The sequence below is a fragment of the Oncorhynchus mykiss genome, chromosome 28 (genome assembly GCF_057628025.1).
Source record: "Oncorhynchus mykiss isolate SJ-2025 chromosome 28, ASM5762802v1, whole genome shotgun sequence".
NCBI classification, from domain to species: Eukaryota; Metazoa; Chordata; class Actinopteri; order Salmoniformes; family Salmonidae; genus Oncorhynchus; species Oncorhynchus mykiss.
In genome coordinates, this window is record NC_143049.1 from 42,090,709 (window position 1) to 42,107,516 (window position 16,808).

The window sequence follows — 16,808 nt, forward strand, 5'->3', positions numbered from 1 at the left end:
TAGGCTTGGCTTCGTTTCTCTGCAGGTAGGGCTTGGCTTTGTTTCTCTGCAGGTAGGGCTTGGCTTTGTTTCTCTGCAGGTAGGGCTTGGCTTTGTTTCTCTGCAGGTAGAGCTTTGTTTCTCTGCAGGTAGGGCTTGGCTTTGTTTCTCTGCAGGGAGGGTTTGGCTTTGTTTCTCTGCAGGTAGGGCTTGGCTTCGTTTCTCTGCAGGTAGGGCTTCGTTTCTCTGCAGGTAGGGCTTGACTTTGTTTCTCTGCAGGTAGGGCTTGGCTTTGTTTCTCTGCAGGTAGAGCTTTGTTTCTCTGCAGGTAGGGCTTGGCTTTGTTTCTCTGCAGGGAGGGTTTGGCTTTGTTTCTCTGCAGGTAGGGCTTGGCTTCGTTTCTCTGCAGGTAGGACTTGGCTTCGTTTCTCTGCAGGTAGGGCTTCGTTTCTCTGCAGGTAGGGCTTGACTTTGTTTCTCTGCAGGTAGGGCTTGGCTTTGTTTCTCTGCAGGTAGGGCTTCGCTTCGTTTCTCTGCAGGTAGGGCTTCGTTTCTCTGCAGGTAGGGCTTGGCTTCGTTTCTCTGCAGGTAGGGCTTGGCTTCGTTTCTCTGCAGGTAGGGCTTGGCTTCGTTTCTCTGCAGGTAGGGTTTGGCTTTGTTTCTCTGCAGGTAGGGCTTGGCTTCGTTTCTCTGCAGGTAGGGCTTGGCTTCGTTTCTCTGCAGGTAGGGCTTGGCTTTGTTTCTCTGCAAGTAGGGTTTGGCTTTGTTTCTCTGCAGGTAGGGCTTGGCTTCGTTTCTCTGCAGGTCGGGCTTGGCTTTGTTTCTCTGCAGGTAGGGCTTAGTTTCTCTACAGGTAGGGCTTCGTTTCTCTGCAGGTAGGGCTTCGTTTCTCTGCAGGTAGGGCTTTGTTTCTCTGCAGGTAGGGCTTGGCTTTGTTTCTCTGCAGGTAGGGCTTGGCTTCGTTTCTCTGCAGGTAGGGCTTGGCTTCGTTTCTCTGCAGGTAGGGCTTCGCTTCGTTTCTCCGCAGGTAGGGCTTGGCTTCGTTTTTCTGCAGGAAGGGCTTCGTTTCTCTGCGGGTAGGGCTTGGCTTCGTTTCTCTGCAGGTAGGGCTTGGCTTTGTTTCTCTGCAGGTAGGGCTTGGCTTTGTTTTTCTGCAGGTAGGGCTTGGCTTCGTTTCTCTGCAGGTAGGGCTTGGCTTCGTTTCTCTGCAGGTAGGGCTTGGCTTCGTTTTTCTGCAGGAAGGGCTTCGTTTCTCTGCAGGTAGGGCTTCGTTTCCCTTTAGGAAGGGCTTTGTTTCTCTGCAGGTAGGGCTTCGTTTCTCTGCAGGTAGGGCTTCGTTTCGCTGCAGGTAGGGCTTCGCTTCGTTTCTCTGCAGGTAGGGCTTCGCTTCGTTTCTCTGCAGATAGGGCTTAGTTTCTCTGCAGGTAGGGCTTGGCTTTGTTTCTCTGCAGGTAGGGCTTGGCTTCGTTTCTCTGCAGGTAGGGCTTGGCTTTGTTTCTCTGCAAGTAGGGTTTGGCTTTGTTTCTCTGCAGGTAGGGCTTGGCTTCGTTTCTCTGCAGGTCGGGCTTGGCTTTGTTTCTCTGCAGGTAGGGCTTAGTTTCTCTGCAGGTAGGGCTTCGTTTCTCTGCAGGTAGGGCTTCGTTTCTCTGCAGGTAGGGCTTTGTTTCTCTGCAGGTAGGGCTTGGCTTTGTTTCTCTGCAGGTAGGGCTTGGCTTTGTTTCTCTGCAGGTAGGGCTTGGCTTCGTTTCTCTGCAGGTAGGGCTTCGCTTCGTTTCTCCGCAGGTAGGGCTTGGCTTCGTTTTTCTGCAGGAAGGGCTTCGTTTCTCTGCAGGTAGGGCTTCGTTTCCCTTTAGGAAGGGCTTTGTTTCTCTGCAGGTAGGGCTTCGTTTCTCTGCAGGTAGGGCTTCGTTTCGCTGCAGGTAGGGCTTCGCTTCGTTTCTCTGCAGGTAGGGCTTCGCTTCGTTTCTCTGCAGATAGGGCTTAGTTTCTCTGCAGGTAGGGCTTGGCTTCGTTTCTCTGCAGGTAGGGCTTGGCTTTGTTTCTCTGCAGGTAGGGCTTGGCTTTGTTTCTCTGCAGGTAGGGCTTGGCTTTGTTTTTCTGCAGGTAGGGCTTGGCTTGTTTCTCTGCAGGTAGGGCTTGGCTTTGTTTCTCTGCAGGTAGGGCTTGGCTTCGTTTTTCTGCAGGAAGGGCTTCGTTTCTCTGCAGGTAGGGCTTCGTTTCCCTTTAGGAAGGGCTTTGTTTCTCTGCAGGTAGGGCTTCGTTTCTCTGCAGGTAGGGCTTCGTTTCGCTTCTCTGCAGGTAGGGCTTCGCTTCGTTTCTCTGCAGATTTAGTTTATTTTGTCTGCAGGTAGGGCTTCATTTCTCTGCAGGTAGGGCTGCGTTTCTCTGCTACCTAAGGTGTTCCTGATTGCCGTTGTGTATTTCAAGACAGATTTCCAGGTACTCTATTATTTTCTATTCACCTCATGCAGAAAATGACCCACGGCTGATAATGCCTTAGTTCCAGGGAAAACACATCATCACATTGTGACTGGAGACTACAGACTAATCTAGACAAATGGCAAATCAATGTGAAGGTATATTAGGTGAGCAGTTAGGTGTTGAATATCCTACTGATGGTAGTGCTGTTGTGGAGACCGTTGAAATAGAATCTCCACCCATTATGACCTGAATGGGGAGGTCCGTCCTCTATGGTTCAGACACTACAGGGGCAGACAGTCTTATACCAACAAACACAACTCAGAGACTCAGACACAAATCTTTCTTCTGAAAGGTCTTAGTCATTTTAGGCTACCTCTTCTCGCTCTACAAATTGGTGCTCTCTCTCTCTCTCTCTCTCCCGATCGCTCTCTTTCTCACAATCTCTCTCAATCTCACCTTCTCTGTCTGTCTGTCTTTCTTTCTCTCTCTCTGTCTGTCTGTATTTCTTTCTCTCTCTCTCTGCCTCTCTGTCTGCCTGTCTTTCTTTCTCTGCCTCTCTCTCTGTATTTCACTGTCTCTCTCACTCTCTTTCTGTCTCTCATTTTCAATTTCATTTTAAGGGCATTATTGGCATGGGAAACACATGTTAACATTGTCAAAGCAAGTGGATAACAAGTAGATAACAAAATGTTAGAGCACCATTAACATGACACTAGAACATTCTATAACAGCCATGTTAACTCTTAATTAACATGACACTACAACATTCTATAACAGCCATGTTAGAACCCCATTAACATGACACTACAACATTCTATAACAGCTATGTTAGAACCCCATTAACATGACACTACAACATTCTATAACAGCTATGTTAGAACCCCATTAACATGACACTACAACATTATATAACAGCCATGTTAGAACCCCATTAACATGACACTACAACATTCTATAACAGCCATGTTAGAACCCCATTAACATGACACTACAACATTCTATAAAAGTCATGTTAGAACCCCATTAACATAACACTACAACATTCTATATCAGCCATGTTAGAACCCCATTAACATGACACTACAACATTATATAACAGCCATGTTAGAATCCATTAACATGACACTACAACATTCTATAAAAGTAATGTTAGAACCCCATTAACATAACACTACAACATTATATAACAGCCATGTTTACTCTTAATTAACATGACACTACAACATTCTATAACAGCCATGTTAGAACCCCATTAACATGACACTACAACATTCTATAACAGCTATGTTAGAACCCCATTAACATGACACTACAACATTCTATAACAGCTATGTTAGAACCCCATTAACATGACACTACAACATTCTATAACAGCCATGTTAGAACCCCATTGGCATCATAACACCGCGATATGCAACAGGTCTTAGGGTAACGTGAGGGGAATTAAGCCTCATTCAGGATAGCTAGCAGAGGGAAGGGATTTATTTCCCAAATTATATATCGTCTATACACACCACGTATTTATATTCGGAGTCTGACACTGTTCAGTCTAATACAGTTGAAGTCGGAAGTTTACATACACCTCAGCCAAATACATTTAAACTCAGTTTTTCACAATTCCTGACATTTAATCCTAGTAAAAAATCCCCTATCTTAGGTCAGTTAGGATCACCACTTTATTTTAAGAATGTGAAATGTAAGAATAGTAGAGAGAATTATTTCTTTCAGCTTTTATTTCTTTCATCACATTCCCAGTGGGTCAGAATACACTCAATTGGTATTTGTTAGCGTTGCCTTTAAATTGTTTAACTTGGGTCAAACGTTTCGGTTAGCCTTCCACAAGCTTCCCACAATAAGTTGGGTGAATTTTTGCCCATTCCACCTGACAGAACTGGTGTAACTGAGTCAGGTTTGTAGGCCTCCTTGTTCGCACATGCTTTTTCAGTTCTGCCCACACATTTTCTATAGGATTGAGGTCAGGGCTTTATGATGGCCACTCCAATACCTCGACTTTGTTGTCCTTAAGCCATTTTGCCGCAACTTTGGAAGTATGGTTGGGGTCATTATCCATTTGGAAGACCCATTTGCGACCAAGCTTTAACTTCCTGCCTGATGTCTTGAGATGTTGCTTCAATATATCCACATGATTTTTGTTCCTCATGAAGCCATCTATTTTGTGAAGTGCACCAGTCCCTCCTGCAGCAAAGCACCCCCAAAACATGATGCTGTCACCCCCGTGCCTCACGGTTGGGATGGTGTTCTTCGGCTTGCAAGCATCCCCCTTTTTCCTCCAAACATAACAATGGTCATTATGGCCAAACACTTCTATTTTTGTTCAGAACAGAGTACATTTCTCCAAAAAGTACGATATTTGTCCCCATGTGCAGTTGCAAACCGTAGTCTGGCTTTTTTATGGCAGTTTTGGAGCAGTGGCTTCTTCCTTGCTGAGTGGCCTTTCAGGTTATGTCGATATAGGACTCGTTTTACTGTGGATATAGACACTTTTGAACCTGTTTCCTCCAGCATCTTCACAAGGTCCTTTGCTGTTGTTCTGGGACTGACTTTTGCTGTTGTTCTGGGACTGACAAGTCTCCTTCCTGAGCGGCATGACAGCTGCGTGGTCCCATGGTGTTTATTCTTGTGTACTATTGTTTGTACAGATGAACGTGGTACCTTCAGGCGTTTGGAAATTGCTCTCAAGGATGAATCAGACTTGTGGAGCTCCACAATTTTTTTCTGAGGTCTTTTCCCATGATGTCAAGCAAAGAGGCACTGAGTTTGAAGGTAGGCCTTAAAATACATCCTCAGGTACACCTACAATTGACTCAAATTATGTCAATTAGCCTATCATAAGATTCTAAAGCCGTGACATCATTTTCTGGAATTTTCCAAGCTGTTTAAAGGCACAGTCAACTTAGTGTAGTAAACTTCTGACCCTCTGGAATTGTGATACAGTGAATTATAAATGAAATAATCTGTCTGTAAACAATTGTTGGAAAAATGACTTATTATTTCTGTATTTGCTAGACATTCTACAACACTGTTGGCGCTAGCAACATAATAATTTCGCTGGCCCTGCTATAACAACTGCAGATCTGTGCACATGAGCAATAAACTTTGGTGGTCTAGTGCCATTTTCCACTGAGACCAGAGAGATTTGCGGCTTGGTGAGATATGGTAATTAAAACACCTGTTCTGAAACTAATTTAAAATTACCTAAATAATTTGTAATCACTTTTTATTCATTGAGACATCATATTATGAGATGAACTGATCCTGAAATATAGACTACTGGCTTTACCCTGTCAGACTACTGGCTTTACACTGTCAGACTACTTTACCCTGTCAGACTACTGGCTTTACCCTGTCAGACTACTGGCTTTACACTGTCAGACTACTTTACCCTGTCAGACTACTGGCTTTACACTGTCAGACTACTGGCTTTACCCTGTCAGACTACTTTACCCTGTCAGACTACTGGCTTTACACTGTCAGACTACTTTACCCTGTCAGACTACTGACTTTACCCTGTCAGACTACTGGCTTTACCCTGTCAGACTACTGGCTTTACCTTGTCAGACTACTGGCTTTACCCTGTCATACTACTGGCTTTACACTGTCAGACTACTTTACCCTGTCAGACTACTGGCTTTACCCTGTTAGACTACTGGCTTTACCCTGTCAGACTACTGGCTTTACCCTGTCAGACTACTGGCTTTACACTGTCAGACTACTTTACCCTGTCAGACTACTGGCTTTACCCTGTCAGACTACTGGCTTTACACTGTCAGACTACTTTACCCTGTCAGACTACTGGCTTTACACTGTCAGACTACTGGCTTTACCCTGTCAGACTACTTTACCCTGTCAGACTACTGGCTTTACACTGTCAGACTACTTTACCCTGTCAGACTACTGACTTTACCCTGTCAGACTACTGGCTTTACCCTGTCAGACTACTGGCTTTACCTTGTCAGACTACTGGCTTTACCCTGTCAGACTACTGGCTTTACACTGTCAGACTACTTTACCCTGTCAGACTACTGGCTTTACCCTGTTAGACTACTGGCTTTACCCTGTCAGACTACTGGCTTTACCCTGTCAGACTACTGGCTTTACACTGTCAGACTACTTTACCCTGTCAGACTACTGGCTTTACCCTGTTAGACTACTGGCTTTACCCTGCCAGACTACTGACTTTACCCTGTCAGACTACTGGCTTTACCCTGTCAGACTACTGGCTTTACCCTGTCAGACTACTGGCTTTACCCTGTTAGACTACTGGCTTTACCCTGTCAGACTACTGGCTTTACCCTGTCAGACTACTTTACCCTGTCAGACTACTGGCTTTACCCTGTCAGACTACTGGCTTTACCTTGTCAGACTACTGGCTTGACCCTGTCAGACTACTGGCTTTGACCGGTTAGACTACTGGCTTTACACTGTCAGACTACTGGCTTTGACCGGTTAGACTACTGGCTTTACCCTGTCAGACTACTGGCTTTACCCTGTCAGACTACTGGCTTTACCCGGTTAGACTACTGGCTTTACCCTGTCAGACTACTTTACCCCGACAGACTACTGGCTTTACCCTGTCAGACTACTGGCTTTACCCTGTCAGACTACTTTACCCTGTCAGACTACTGGCTTGACCCTGTCAGACTACTGGCTTTGACCGGTTAGACTACTGGCTTTACCCTGTTAGACTACTGGCTTTACCCTGTCAGACTACTGGCTTTACCCTGTCAGACTACTGGCTTTACCCTTTCAGACTACTGGCTTTACCCTGTCAGACTACTTTACCCTGTCAGACTACTGGCTTGACCCTGTCAGACTACTGGCTTTACCCTGTTAGACTACTGGCTTTACCCTGTCAGACTACTGGCTTTACCCTGTCAGACTACTGGCTTTACCCTGTCAGACTACTGGCTTTACCCGGTCAGACTACTGGCTTTACCCTGTCAGACTACTGGCTTTACCCTGTCAGACTACTGGCTTTACCCTGTCAGACTACTGGCTTTACCCGGTCAGACTACTGGCTTTACCCTGTCAGACTACTGGCTTTACCCTGTCAGACTACTGGCTTTACCCTGTCAGACTACTTTACCCTGTCAGACTACTGGCTTGACCCTGTCAGACTACTGGCTTGACCCTGTCAGACTACTGGCTTTACCCTGTCAGACTACTGGCTTTACCCTGTCAGACTACTGGCTTTACCCTGTCAGACTACTGGCTTTACCCTGTCAGACTACTGACTTTACCCTGTCAGAATACTGGCTTTACCCTGTCAGACTACTGGCTTTACCCTGTCAGACTACTGGCTTTACCCTGTCAGACTACTTTACCCCGACAGACTACTGGCTTTACCCTGTCAGACTACTGGCTTTACCCTGTTAGACTACTGGCTTTACCCTGTCAGACTACTGGCTTTACTCTGTTAGACTACTGGCTTTACCCTGTCAGACTACTGGCTTTACCCTGTCAGACTACTGGTTTTACCCTGTCAGACTACTGGCTTTACCCTGTTAGACTACTGGCTTTACACTGTCAGACTACTGGCTTTACCCTGTCAGACTACTGGCTTTACCCTGTCAGACTACTGGCTTTACCCTGTCAGACTACTGGCTTTACCCTGTCAGACTACTTTACCCTGTCTGACTACTGGCTTTACCCTGTCAGACTACTGGCTTTACCCTGTCAGACTACTGGATTTACCCTGTCAGACTACTGGCTTTACCCTGTCAGACTACTGGCTTTACCTTGTCAGACTACTGGCTTTACCCTGTCAGACTACTGGCTTTACCCTGTCAGACTACTGGCTTTACCCTGTCAGACTACTGACTTTACCCTGTCAGACTACTGGCTTTACCCGGTTAGACTACTGGCTTTACACTGTCAGACTACTGGCTTTACCCTGTCAGACTACTTTACCCTGTCAGACTACTGGCTTTACCCTGTCAGACTACTGGCTTTACCCTGTCAGACTACTGGCTTTACCCTGTCAGACTACTGGCTTTACCCTGTCAGACTACTTTACCCTGTCAGACTACTGGCTTTACCCTGTCAGACTACTGGCTTTACCTTGTCAGACTACTGGCTTTACCCTGTCAGACTACTGGCTTGACCCTGTTAGACTACTGGCTTTACCCTGTCAGACTACCTTACCCTGTCACACTACTGGCTTTACCCTGTTAGACTACTGGCTTTACCCTGTCAGACTACTGGCTTTACCCTGTCAGACTACTTTACCCTGTCAGACTACTTTACCCTGTCAGACTACTTTACCCTGTCAGACTACTGGCTTTACCCCGACAGACTACTGGCTTTACACTGTCAGACTACTGGCTTTACCCGGTTAGACTACTGGCTTTAAGGTAAGTATTCCTTCCTTGTCTCCAAAAAGAGATATTAACAGCACTCTGCCTCATCCACTGAATGTACTGTATGTGAGAACAGGCCAGATATTAACAGCACTCTGCCTCATCCACTGAATGTACTGTATGTGAGAACAGGTCAGATATTAACAGTATGGGAGAACAGGTCAGATATTAACAGTATGGGAGAACAGGTCAGTTGGACTGACGACATACCTCACATTAACACTTCCTGGAGATAGCAAGCGGTATGTGGTGTACTGTTCTGGTTAGTCTATGATGATATTTGAGAAAACATGTTACCCTTCTCTGCCTTGGACCCTGTTATTGTGCCTTGCATTGGTGGTAAGTACATGTCCTGACTGAAACCAATCTACCCCCAGGAGAGACAGAGGAGAGCTACACCTGTACTGGGGTGATCTATAACTCTGGAACACCATCTCAATGCTGAGGGTCAAAAGTCAGGTATCAAGCTACACATATACTGTACAGGAAATTAACAGAACAGCTGCTGTTGTTGTGTTCAAGCCTGATTCAATTTCAGTCATTTAGCAAGACACTCTTATCCAGAGCGACTGACAGGAGCAATTAGGGTTAAGTGCCTAGCTCATGGGCACAACGACAGGATTTTCACCTCGTCGCCTCTGGGATTTGAACCAGCCACCGTACTATAGGGTAGACCCGAACCCCACTGTGTTGCCTAATATATTTGTCCTTTCCAGAATGGTTACATCAACTAATCAGGCCAGTATAGCTCTTCTTGGCTAAGTTTGGCCCTACGGTGTAAATTAGGCATAAGGTGTGAAGTTACTCACAGTTTAGGCGGGGGTAAACAGAGTTGGGGTTAAATCAGGGTACAGACTCAGTAGCGGGGGTAAACAGAGTTAGGGTTAAATCAGGGTACAGACTCAGTACTCACAGTTGAAGGCGGGGTCTATGTTGTTCCCGGCCAGTAGACTGTTGACAGTGATCTGATAGATTATGTGGAAGAGCAGGAAGCTGAGACTGCTGAAGCACAGGGACATGAGCAGGCGCCCCGTGTGGCCTGGAGGAGAAGGAGATCAGACTTTGGCCCTGTATGTGACATCTATTACTGACATTCACCATATGAGACTTTAATAAACACTATATTCTCCCAGGCATGGATTTAAAAGGGATGGACTAATATAAAGAATATGGTGGACATGCCCTCCAGCCCTCCAACCCTACTATAGCACACTGCAGCACACTGCAGCACACTGCAGCACACTACAGCACACTGCAGCACACTGCAGCACACTACAGCACACTGCAGCACACTGCAGCACACTACAACATACTACAGCATACTATAGTATACTTCAACATACTAGATCATACTACAACAAATACAATGCTTTTTAAATGAAATTGTTGAGTGGGAGAGAGTGAACGAGTTCAGTCAGTAGGGAGAAGTGGGGAGAAGAGGAGAGAGAGAAAGAGGGAGAGAGAGAAGGGGGCAGAGAGAGGGGGGGGGACAGTGAGAGAGAAATAAAATGCTCCACACATTTCCAGGGTTTTAGTACAGACCTACAGGGATTTGGAATAATTGTTAGTTGTTATGATGCTTGAGTAACAGGAACAATGTAGGGAGGTGAGTCAGTAACAGGAACAGTATAGGGAGGTGAGTCAGTAACAGGAACAGTGTAGGGAGGTGAGTCAGTAACAGGGACAGTGTAAGGAGGTGAGTCAGGAACAGTGTATGGAGGTGAGTCAGTAACAGGAACAGTGTATGGAGGTGAGTCAGTAACAGGAACAGTGTAGGGAGGTGAGTCAGTAACAGGGACAGTGTAAGGAGGTGAGTCAGGAACAGTGTATGGAGGTGAGTCAGTAACAGGAACAGTGTAGGGAGGTGAGTCAGTAACAGGAACAGTGTAGGGAGGTGAGTCAGTAACAGGAACAGTGTATGGGAGGTTAGTCAGTGAATCATGTTAGCATGGTGAGTTACATGAAGACTTGCGTTAGCCGTTAGCTCCCTGAATTGATTTCTAGGCTTTAGCTCTGCAGGCTAACAAAGACTTCTGACAAGCAGGGGACCTGGGATCAAACCCAACCCAGTCAGTCACAGCACCAATAAGAGATGCATTTTATGATATCTTAAGTTAGGCCCTGCGATAGACTGGTGTCCTGTCCAGGGGGTGTACTGTACATCAAGCTGTGTAACTGCAGAAGCAAGGGATAGACTGGTGTCCTGTCCAGGGGGTGTACTGTACATCAAGCTGTCTCACTGCAGAAACAGGAGATATGGGGGTGTACTGTACATCAAGCTGTCTCACTGCAAAAGCAGGAGATAGACTGGTGTCCTGTCCAGGGGGTGTACTGTACATCAAGCTGTCTCACTGCAGAAACAGGAGATAGACTAGTGTCCTGTCCAGGGGGTGTACTGTACATCAAGCTGTCTCACTGCAGAAACAGGAGATAGACTGGTGTCCTGTCCAGGGGGGTGTACTGTACATCAAGCTGTCTCACTGCAGAAGCAGGATATAGACTAGTGTCCTGTCCAGGGGGTGTACTGTACATCAAGCTGTCTCACTGCAGAAACAGGAGATAGACTAGTGTCCTGTCCAGGGGGTGTACTGTACATCAAGCTGTCTCACTGCAGAAACAGGAGATAGACTGGTGTCCTGTCCAGGGGGGTGTACTGTACATCAAGCTGTCTCACTGCAGAAGCAGGAGATAGACTGGTGTCCTGTCCAGGGGGTGTACTGTACATCAAGCTGTCTCACTGCAGAAGCAGGAGATAGACTGGTGTCCTGTCCAGGGGGTGTACTGTACATCAAGCTGTCTCACTACAGAAACAGGAGATAGGGGGGTGTACTGTACATCAAGCTGTCTCTCTACAGAAACAGGAGATAGACTGGTGTCCTGTCCAGGGGGGTGTACTGTACATCAAGCTGTCTCACTGCAGAAGCAGGAGATAGACTGGTGTCCTGTCCAGGGGGTGTACTGTACATCAAGCTGTCTCACTGCAGAAGCAGGAGATAGACTGGTGTCCTGTCCAGGGGGTGTACTGTACATCAAGCTGTCTCACTGCAGAAGCAGGAGATAAGGAGTAGGATCTTAATTTGAGCCCGTTTGAGTTATTATTATGTGGATTATAATTAATGGTAATGTTTGTAGGGGTTGACACATTTTTAATTTGGGCAAATCAAGTTCGATATTTCAAAGTGGAAATTAAAAACGTTAGAAGCCTTTTTAAAACTCAAATAGACTACAAGTTTGTATTTCCTGCTGTGCCGGAAAATCCTCAGCAACAAGAGTGATCAAATTAAGACCCACCACGCTTTGGCCCTATGGGCCACTCTTATGGTCTCTCCTCTATAAAGAGGTAACCTGTTCACCTGGATACATATAAGCTCTGGTCTAACGGACTGACAGACATCCAGTACTCCTTCCACACAGAGGAAGCAGCAACAGCCCCAAACAGTTCCGTTAAATGTAATGCATCCTTACTGGGAACACTTAGGACTTTAATATGCTATGGCCCCATGGGAACACTTAGGACTTTAATATGCTATGGCCCATGGGAACACTTAGGACTTTAATATGCTATGGCCCCATGGGAACACTTGGGACTTTAATATGCTATGTTAACATGGGAACACTTAGGACTTTAATATGCTATGTTAACATGGGAACACTTAGGACTTTAATATGCTACGTTAACATGGGAACACTTAGGACTTTAATATGCTACGTTAACATGGGAACACTTAGGACTTTAATATGCTATGTTAACATGGGAACACTTAGGACTTTAATATGCTATGGCCCCATGGGAACACTTAGGACTTTAATATGCTATGTTAACATGGGAACACTTAGGACTTTAATATGCTACGTTAACATGGGAACACTTAGGACTTTAATATGCTACGTTAACATGGGAACACTTAGGACTTTAATATGCTATGTTAACATGGGAACACTTAGGACTTTAATATGCTATGGCCCCATGGGAACACTTAGGACTTTAATATGCTATGGCCCCATGGGAACACTTAGGACTTTAATATGCTATGGCCCCATGGGAACACTTAGGACTTTAATATGCTATGTTAACATGGGAACACTTAGGACTTTAATATGCTACGTTAACATGGGAACACTTAGGACTTTAATATGCTATGTTAACATGGGAACACTTAGGACTTTAATATGCTATGGCCCCATGGGAACACTTAGGACTTTAATATGCTATGTTAACATGGGAACACTTAGGACTTTAATATGCTACGTTAACATGGGAACACTTAGGACTTTAATATGCTATGTTAACATGGGAACACTTAGGACTTTAATATGCTATGTTAACATGGGAACACTTAGGACTTTAATATGCTATGGCCCCATGGGAACACTTAGGACTTTAATATGCTATGGCCCCATGGGAACACTTAGGACTTTAATATGCTATGTTAACATGGGAACACTTAGGACTTTAATATGCTATGGCCCCATGGGAACACTTAGGACTTTAATATGCTATGTTAACATGGGAACACTTAGGACTTTAATATGCTATGTTAACATGGGAACACTTAGGACTTTAATATGCTATGGCCCCATGGGAACACTTAGGACTTTAATATGCTATGGCCCCATGGGAACACTTAGGACTTTAATATGCTATGTTAACATGGGAACACTTAGGACTTTAATATGCTATGGCCCCATGGGAACACTTAGGACTTTAATATGCTATGTTAACATGGGAACACTTAGGACTTTAATATGCTATGTTAACATGGGAACAATTAGGACCTACCAACATCCCTCCTAGCCAGGTTTAAAAATTACTACCTACCAACATCTCTCCTAGCCAGGTTTAAAAATTACTACCTACCAACATCTCTCCTAGCCAGGTTTAGAAATTACTACCTACCAACATCTCTCCTAGCCAGGTTTAGAAATTACTACCTACCAACATCTCTCCTAGCCAGGTTTAAAAATTACTACCTACCAACATCTCTCCTAGCCAGGTTTAAAAATTACTACCTACCAACTTATCTCCTAGCCAGGTTTAAAAATTACTACCTACCAACATCTCTCCTAGCCAGGTTTAGAAATTACTACCTACCAACATCTCTCCTAGCCAGGTTTAAAAATTACTACCTACCAACATCTCTCCTAGCCAGGTTTAAAAAATTACTACCTACCAACAGCTCTCCTAGCCAGGTTTAGAAAATACTACCTACCAACATCTCTCCTAGCCAGGTTTAGAAATTACTACCTACCAACATCTCTCCTAGCCAGGTTTAGAAATTACTACCTACCAACATCTCTCCTAGCCAGGTTTAAAAATTACTACCTACCAACATCTCTCCTAGCCAGGTTTAGAAATTACTACCTACCAACATCTCTCCTAGAAAGTCTTAAGATGTCATAACCGCCATCGATAAGAGACATTACTGTGCAGCCGTCTTCATCGACCTGGCCAAGGCTTTCGACTCTGTCAAACACTGCATTCTTATCGGCAGACTCAACAGCCTTGGTTTCTCTAATGACTGCCTCGCCTGGTTCACCAACTACTTCTCAGATAGAGTTCAGCGTGTCAAAATGGAGGGCCTGTTGTCCGGACCTTTGACAGTCTCCATGGGGGTGCAACAGGGTTCAATTCTCGGGCCGACTCTCTTCTCTGTATACATCAATGATGTCGCTCTTGCTGCGGGTGATTCTTTGATCCACCTCTATGCAGACGGCACCATTCTGTAATACATCTGGCCCTTCTTTGGACACTGTGTTAATTAACCTCCAGACTAGCTTCAATGCCATACAACACTGCTTCCGTGCATGTTCTTCAAACAATCGCTGCCTGCACCCGCACGCCCGACCAGCATCACTACTCTGGACGGTTCTGACTTAGAATATGTAGACAACTATAAATACCTAGCTAGACTGTAAACTCTCCTTCCAGACTCATCTCAAATCCAAAGTTAAATCTAGAATTGACTTCCTATTTTGCAACAAAGCCTCCTTCACTCATGCAGCCACACATACCCTCGTAAAACGGACTATTCTACAGATCCTTGACTTCGGCGATGTAATTTACAAAATAGCCTCCAACACTCTACTCAGCAAATTGGATGCAGTCTATCCCAGTGCCATCCGTTTTGGCACCAAAGCCCCATATACTACCCATATACTACCCACCACTGCGACCTGTATGCTCTCGTTGGCTGGTCCTCGCTACATATTCATCGCCAAACCCACTGGCTCCAGGTCATCTATAAGTCTTTGCAAGGTAAAGCTCTGCCTTATCTCAGCTCACTGGTCACAATAACAACACCCACCCGTAGCACGCGCTCCAGCAGGTATATTTCACTGGTCATCCCCAAAGCCAACACCTCCTTTGGCCGCTTTTCCTCCAGTTCTCTGCTGCCAATGACTGGAACGAATTGCAAAAATCACTGAAGTTGGAGGCTTATATCTCCCTTATTAACTTTAAGCGTCAGCTGTCAGAGCAGCTTACCGATCGCTGCAGCTGTACACAGCCCATCTGTAAATAGCCCATCCAACCAACTACCTACCTCATCCCTATATTGTTTTCGTTTTTCTGCTCTTTTGCAAACAGTATCTTTACTTGCAAATCCTCATCTGTACATTCAGTGGGGAGAACAAGTATTTGATACACTGCCGATTTTGCAGGTTTTCCTACTTACAAAACATGTAGAGATCTGTAATTTTTATCATAGGTACACTTCAACTGTGAGAGACGGAATCTAAAACAAAAATCCAGAAAATCACATTGTATGATTTTTAAGTAATTCATTTGCATTTTATTGCATGACATAAGTATTTGATCACCTACGAACCAGTAAGAATTCCGGCTCTCACAGACCTGTTAGTTTTTCTTTAAGAAGCCCTCCTGTTCTCCACTCATTACCTGTATTAACTGCACCTGTTTGAACGTGTTACCTGTATAAAAGACACCTGTCCACACACTCAATCAAACAGACTCCAACCTCTCCACAATGGCCAAGACCAGAGAGCTGTGTAAGGACATCAGGGATAAAATTGTAGACCTGCACAAGGCTGGGATTGGCTACAGGACAATAGGCATGCAGCTTGGTGAGAAGGCAACAACTGTTGGCTCAATTATTAGAAAATGGAAGAAGTTCAAGATGACGGTCAATCACCCTCGGTCTGGTGCTCCATGCAAGATCTCACCTCGTGGGGCATCAATGATCATGAGGAAGGTGAGGGATCAGCCCAGAACTACACGGCAGGACCTGGTCAATGACCCGAAGAGAGCTGGGACCACAGTCTCAAAGAAAACCATTAGTAACACACTACGCCGTCATGGATTAAAATCCTGCAGCGCACGCAAGGTCCCCCTGCTCAAGCCAGCGCATGTCCAGGCCCGTCTGAAGTTTGCCAATGACTATCTGGATGATCCAGAGGAGGAATGGGAGAAGGTCATGTGGTCTGATGAGACAAAAATAGAGCTTTTTGGTCTAAACTCCACTCGCCGTATTTGGAGGAAGAAGAAGAATGAGTACAACCCCAAGAACACCATCCCAACCGTGAAGCATGGAGGTGGAAACATCATTCTTTGGGGATGCTTTTCTGCAAAGGGGACAGGACGACTGCACCGTATTGAGGGGAGGATGGATGGGGCCATGTATCGCAAGATCTTGGCCAACAACCTCCTTCCCTCAGTAAGAGCATTGAAGATGGGTCGTGGCTGGGTCTTCCAGCACGACAACGACATCTCTCCTAGCCAGTCTTATTAAATACGACCTACCAACATCTCTCCTAGTCTTATTAAATACTACCTACCAACATCTCTACTAGCCAGTCTTATTAAATACTACCTACCAACATCTCTACTAGCCAGTCTTATTTTAACACTGGAGTGTGAGTGTGGGGGCAGGGGAGGTCAACGTAAATAGTCTTATGGGTAGAAGCTGTTAGGGAGCCTTTTGGAACCTACAGAAGTATACGTAGCACTAAAACCTACAGTGGTCATGGTAACGCATTACCTGACACCTGGTCATAACACTGTTATAACAC

General features: G+C 45.4%; 1 protein-coding gene across 1 annotated transcript in view; it reads right to left on the reverse strand.

Moving 5' to 3' along the window:
* The window catches only part of LOC110508253 (piezo-type mechanosensitive ion channel component 2), a 210,139-nt gene that overhangs the window by 179,482 nt on the left and 13,849 nt on the right, over window positions 1-16,808 (reverse strand). The window contains exon 3 of the mRNA XM_090225642.1: window positions 9,694-9,819. Within this exon, the coding sequence (XP_090081768.1) occupies window positions 9,694-9,819 (126 nt within the window). The remainder of the gene's footprint in view (window positions 1-9,693; window positions 9,820-16,808) is intronic.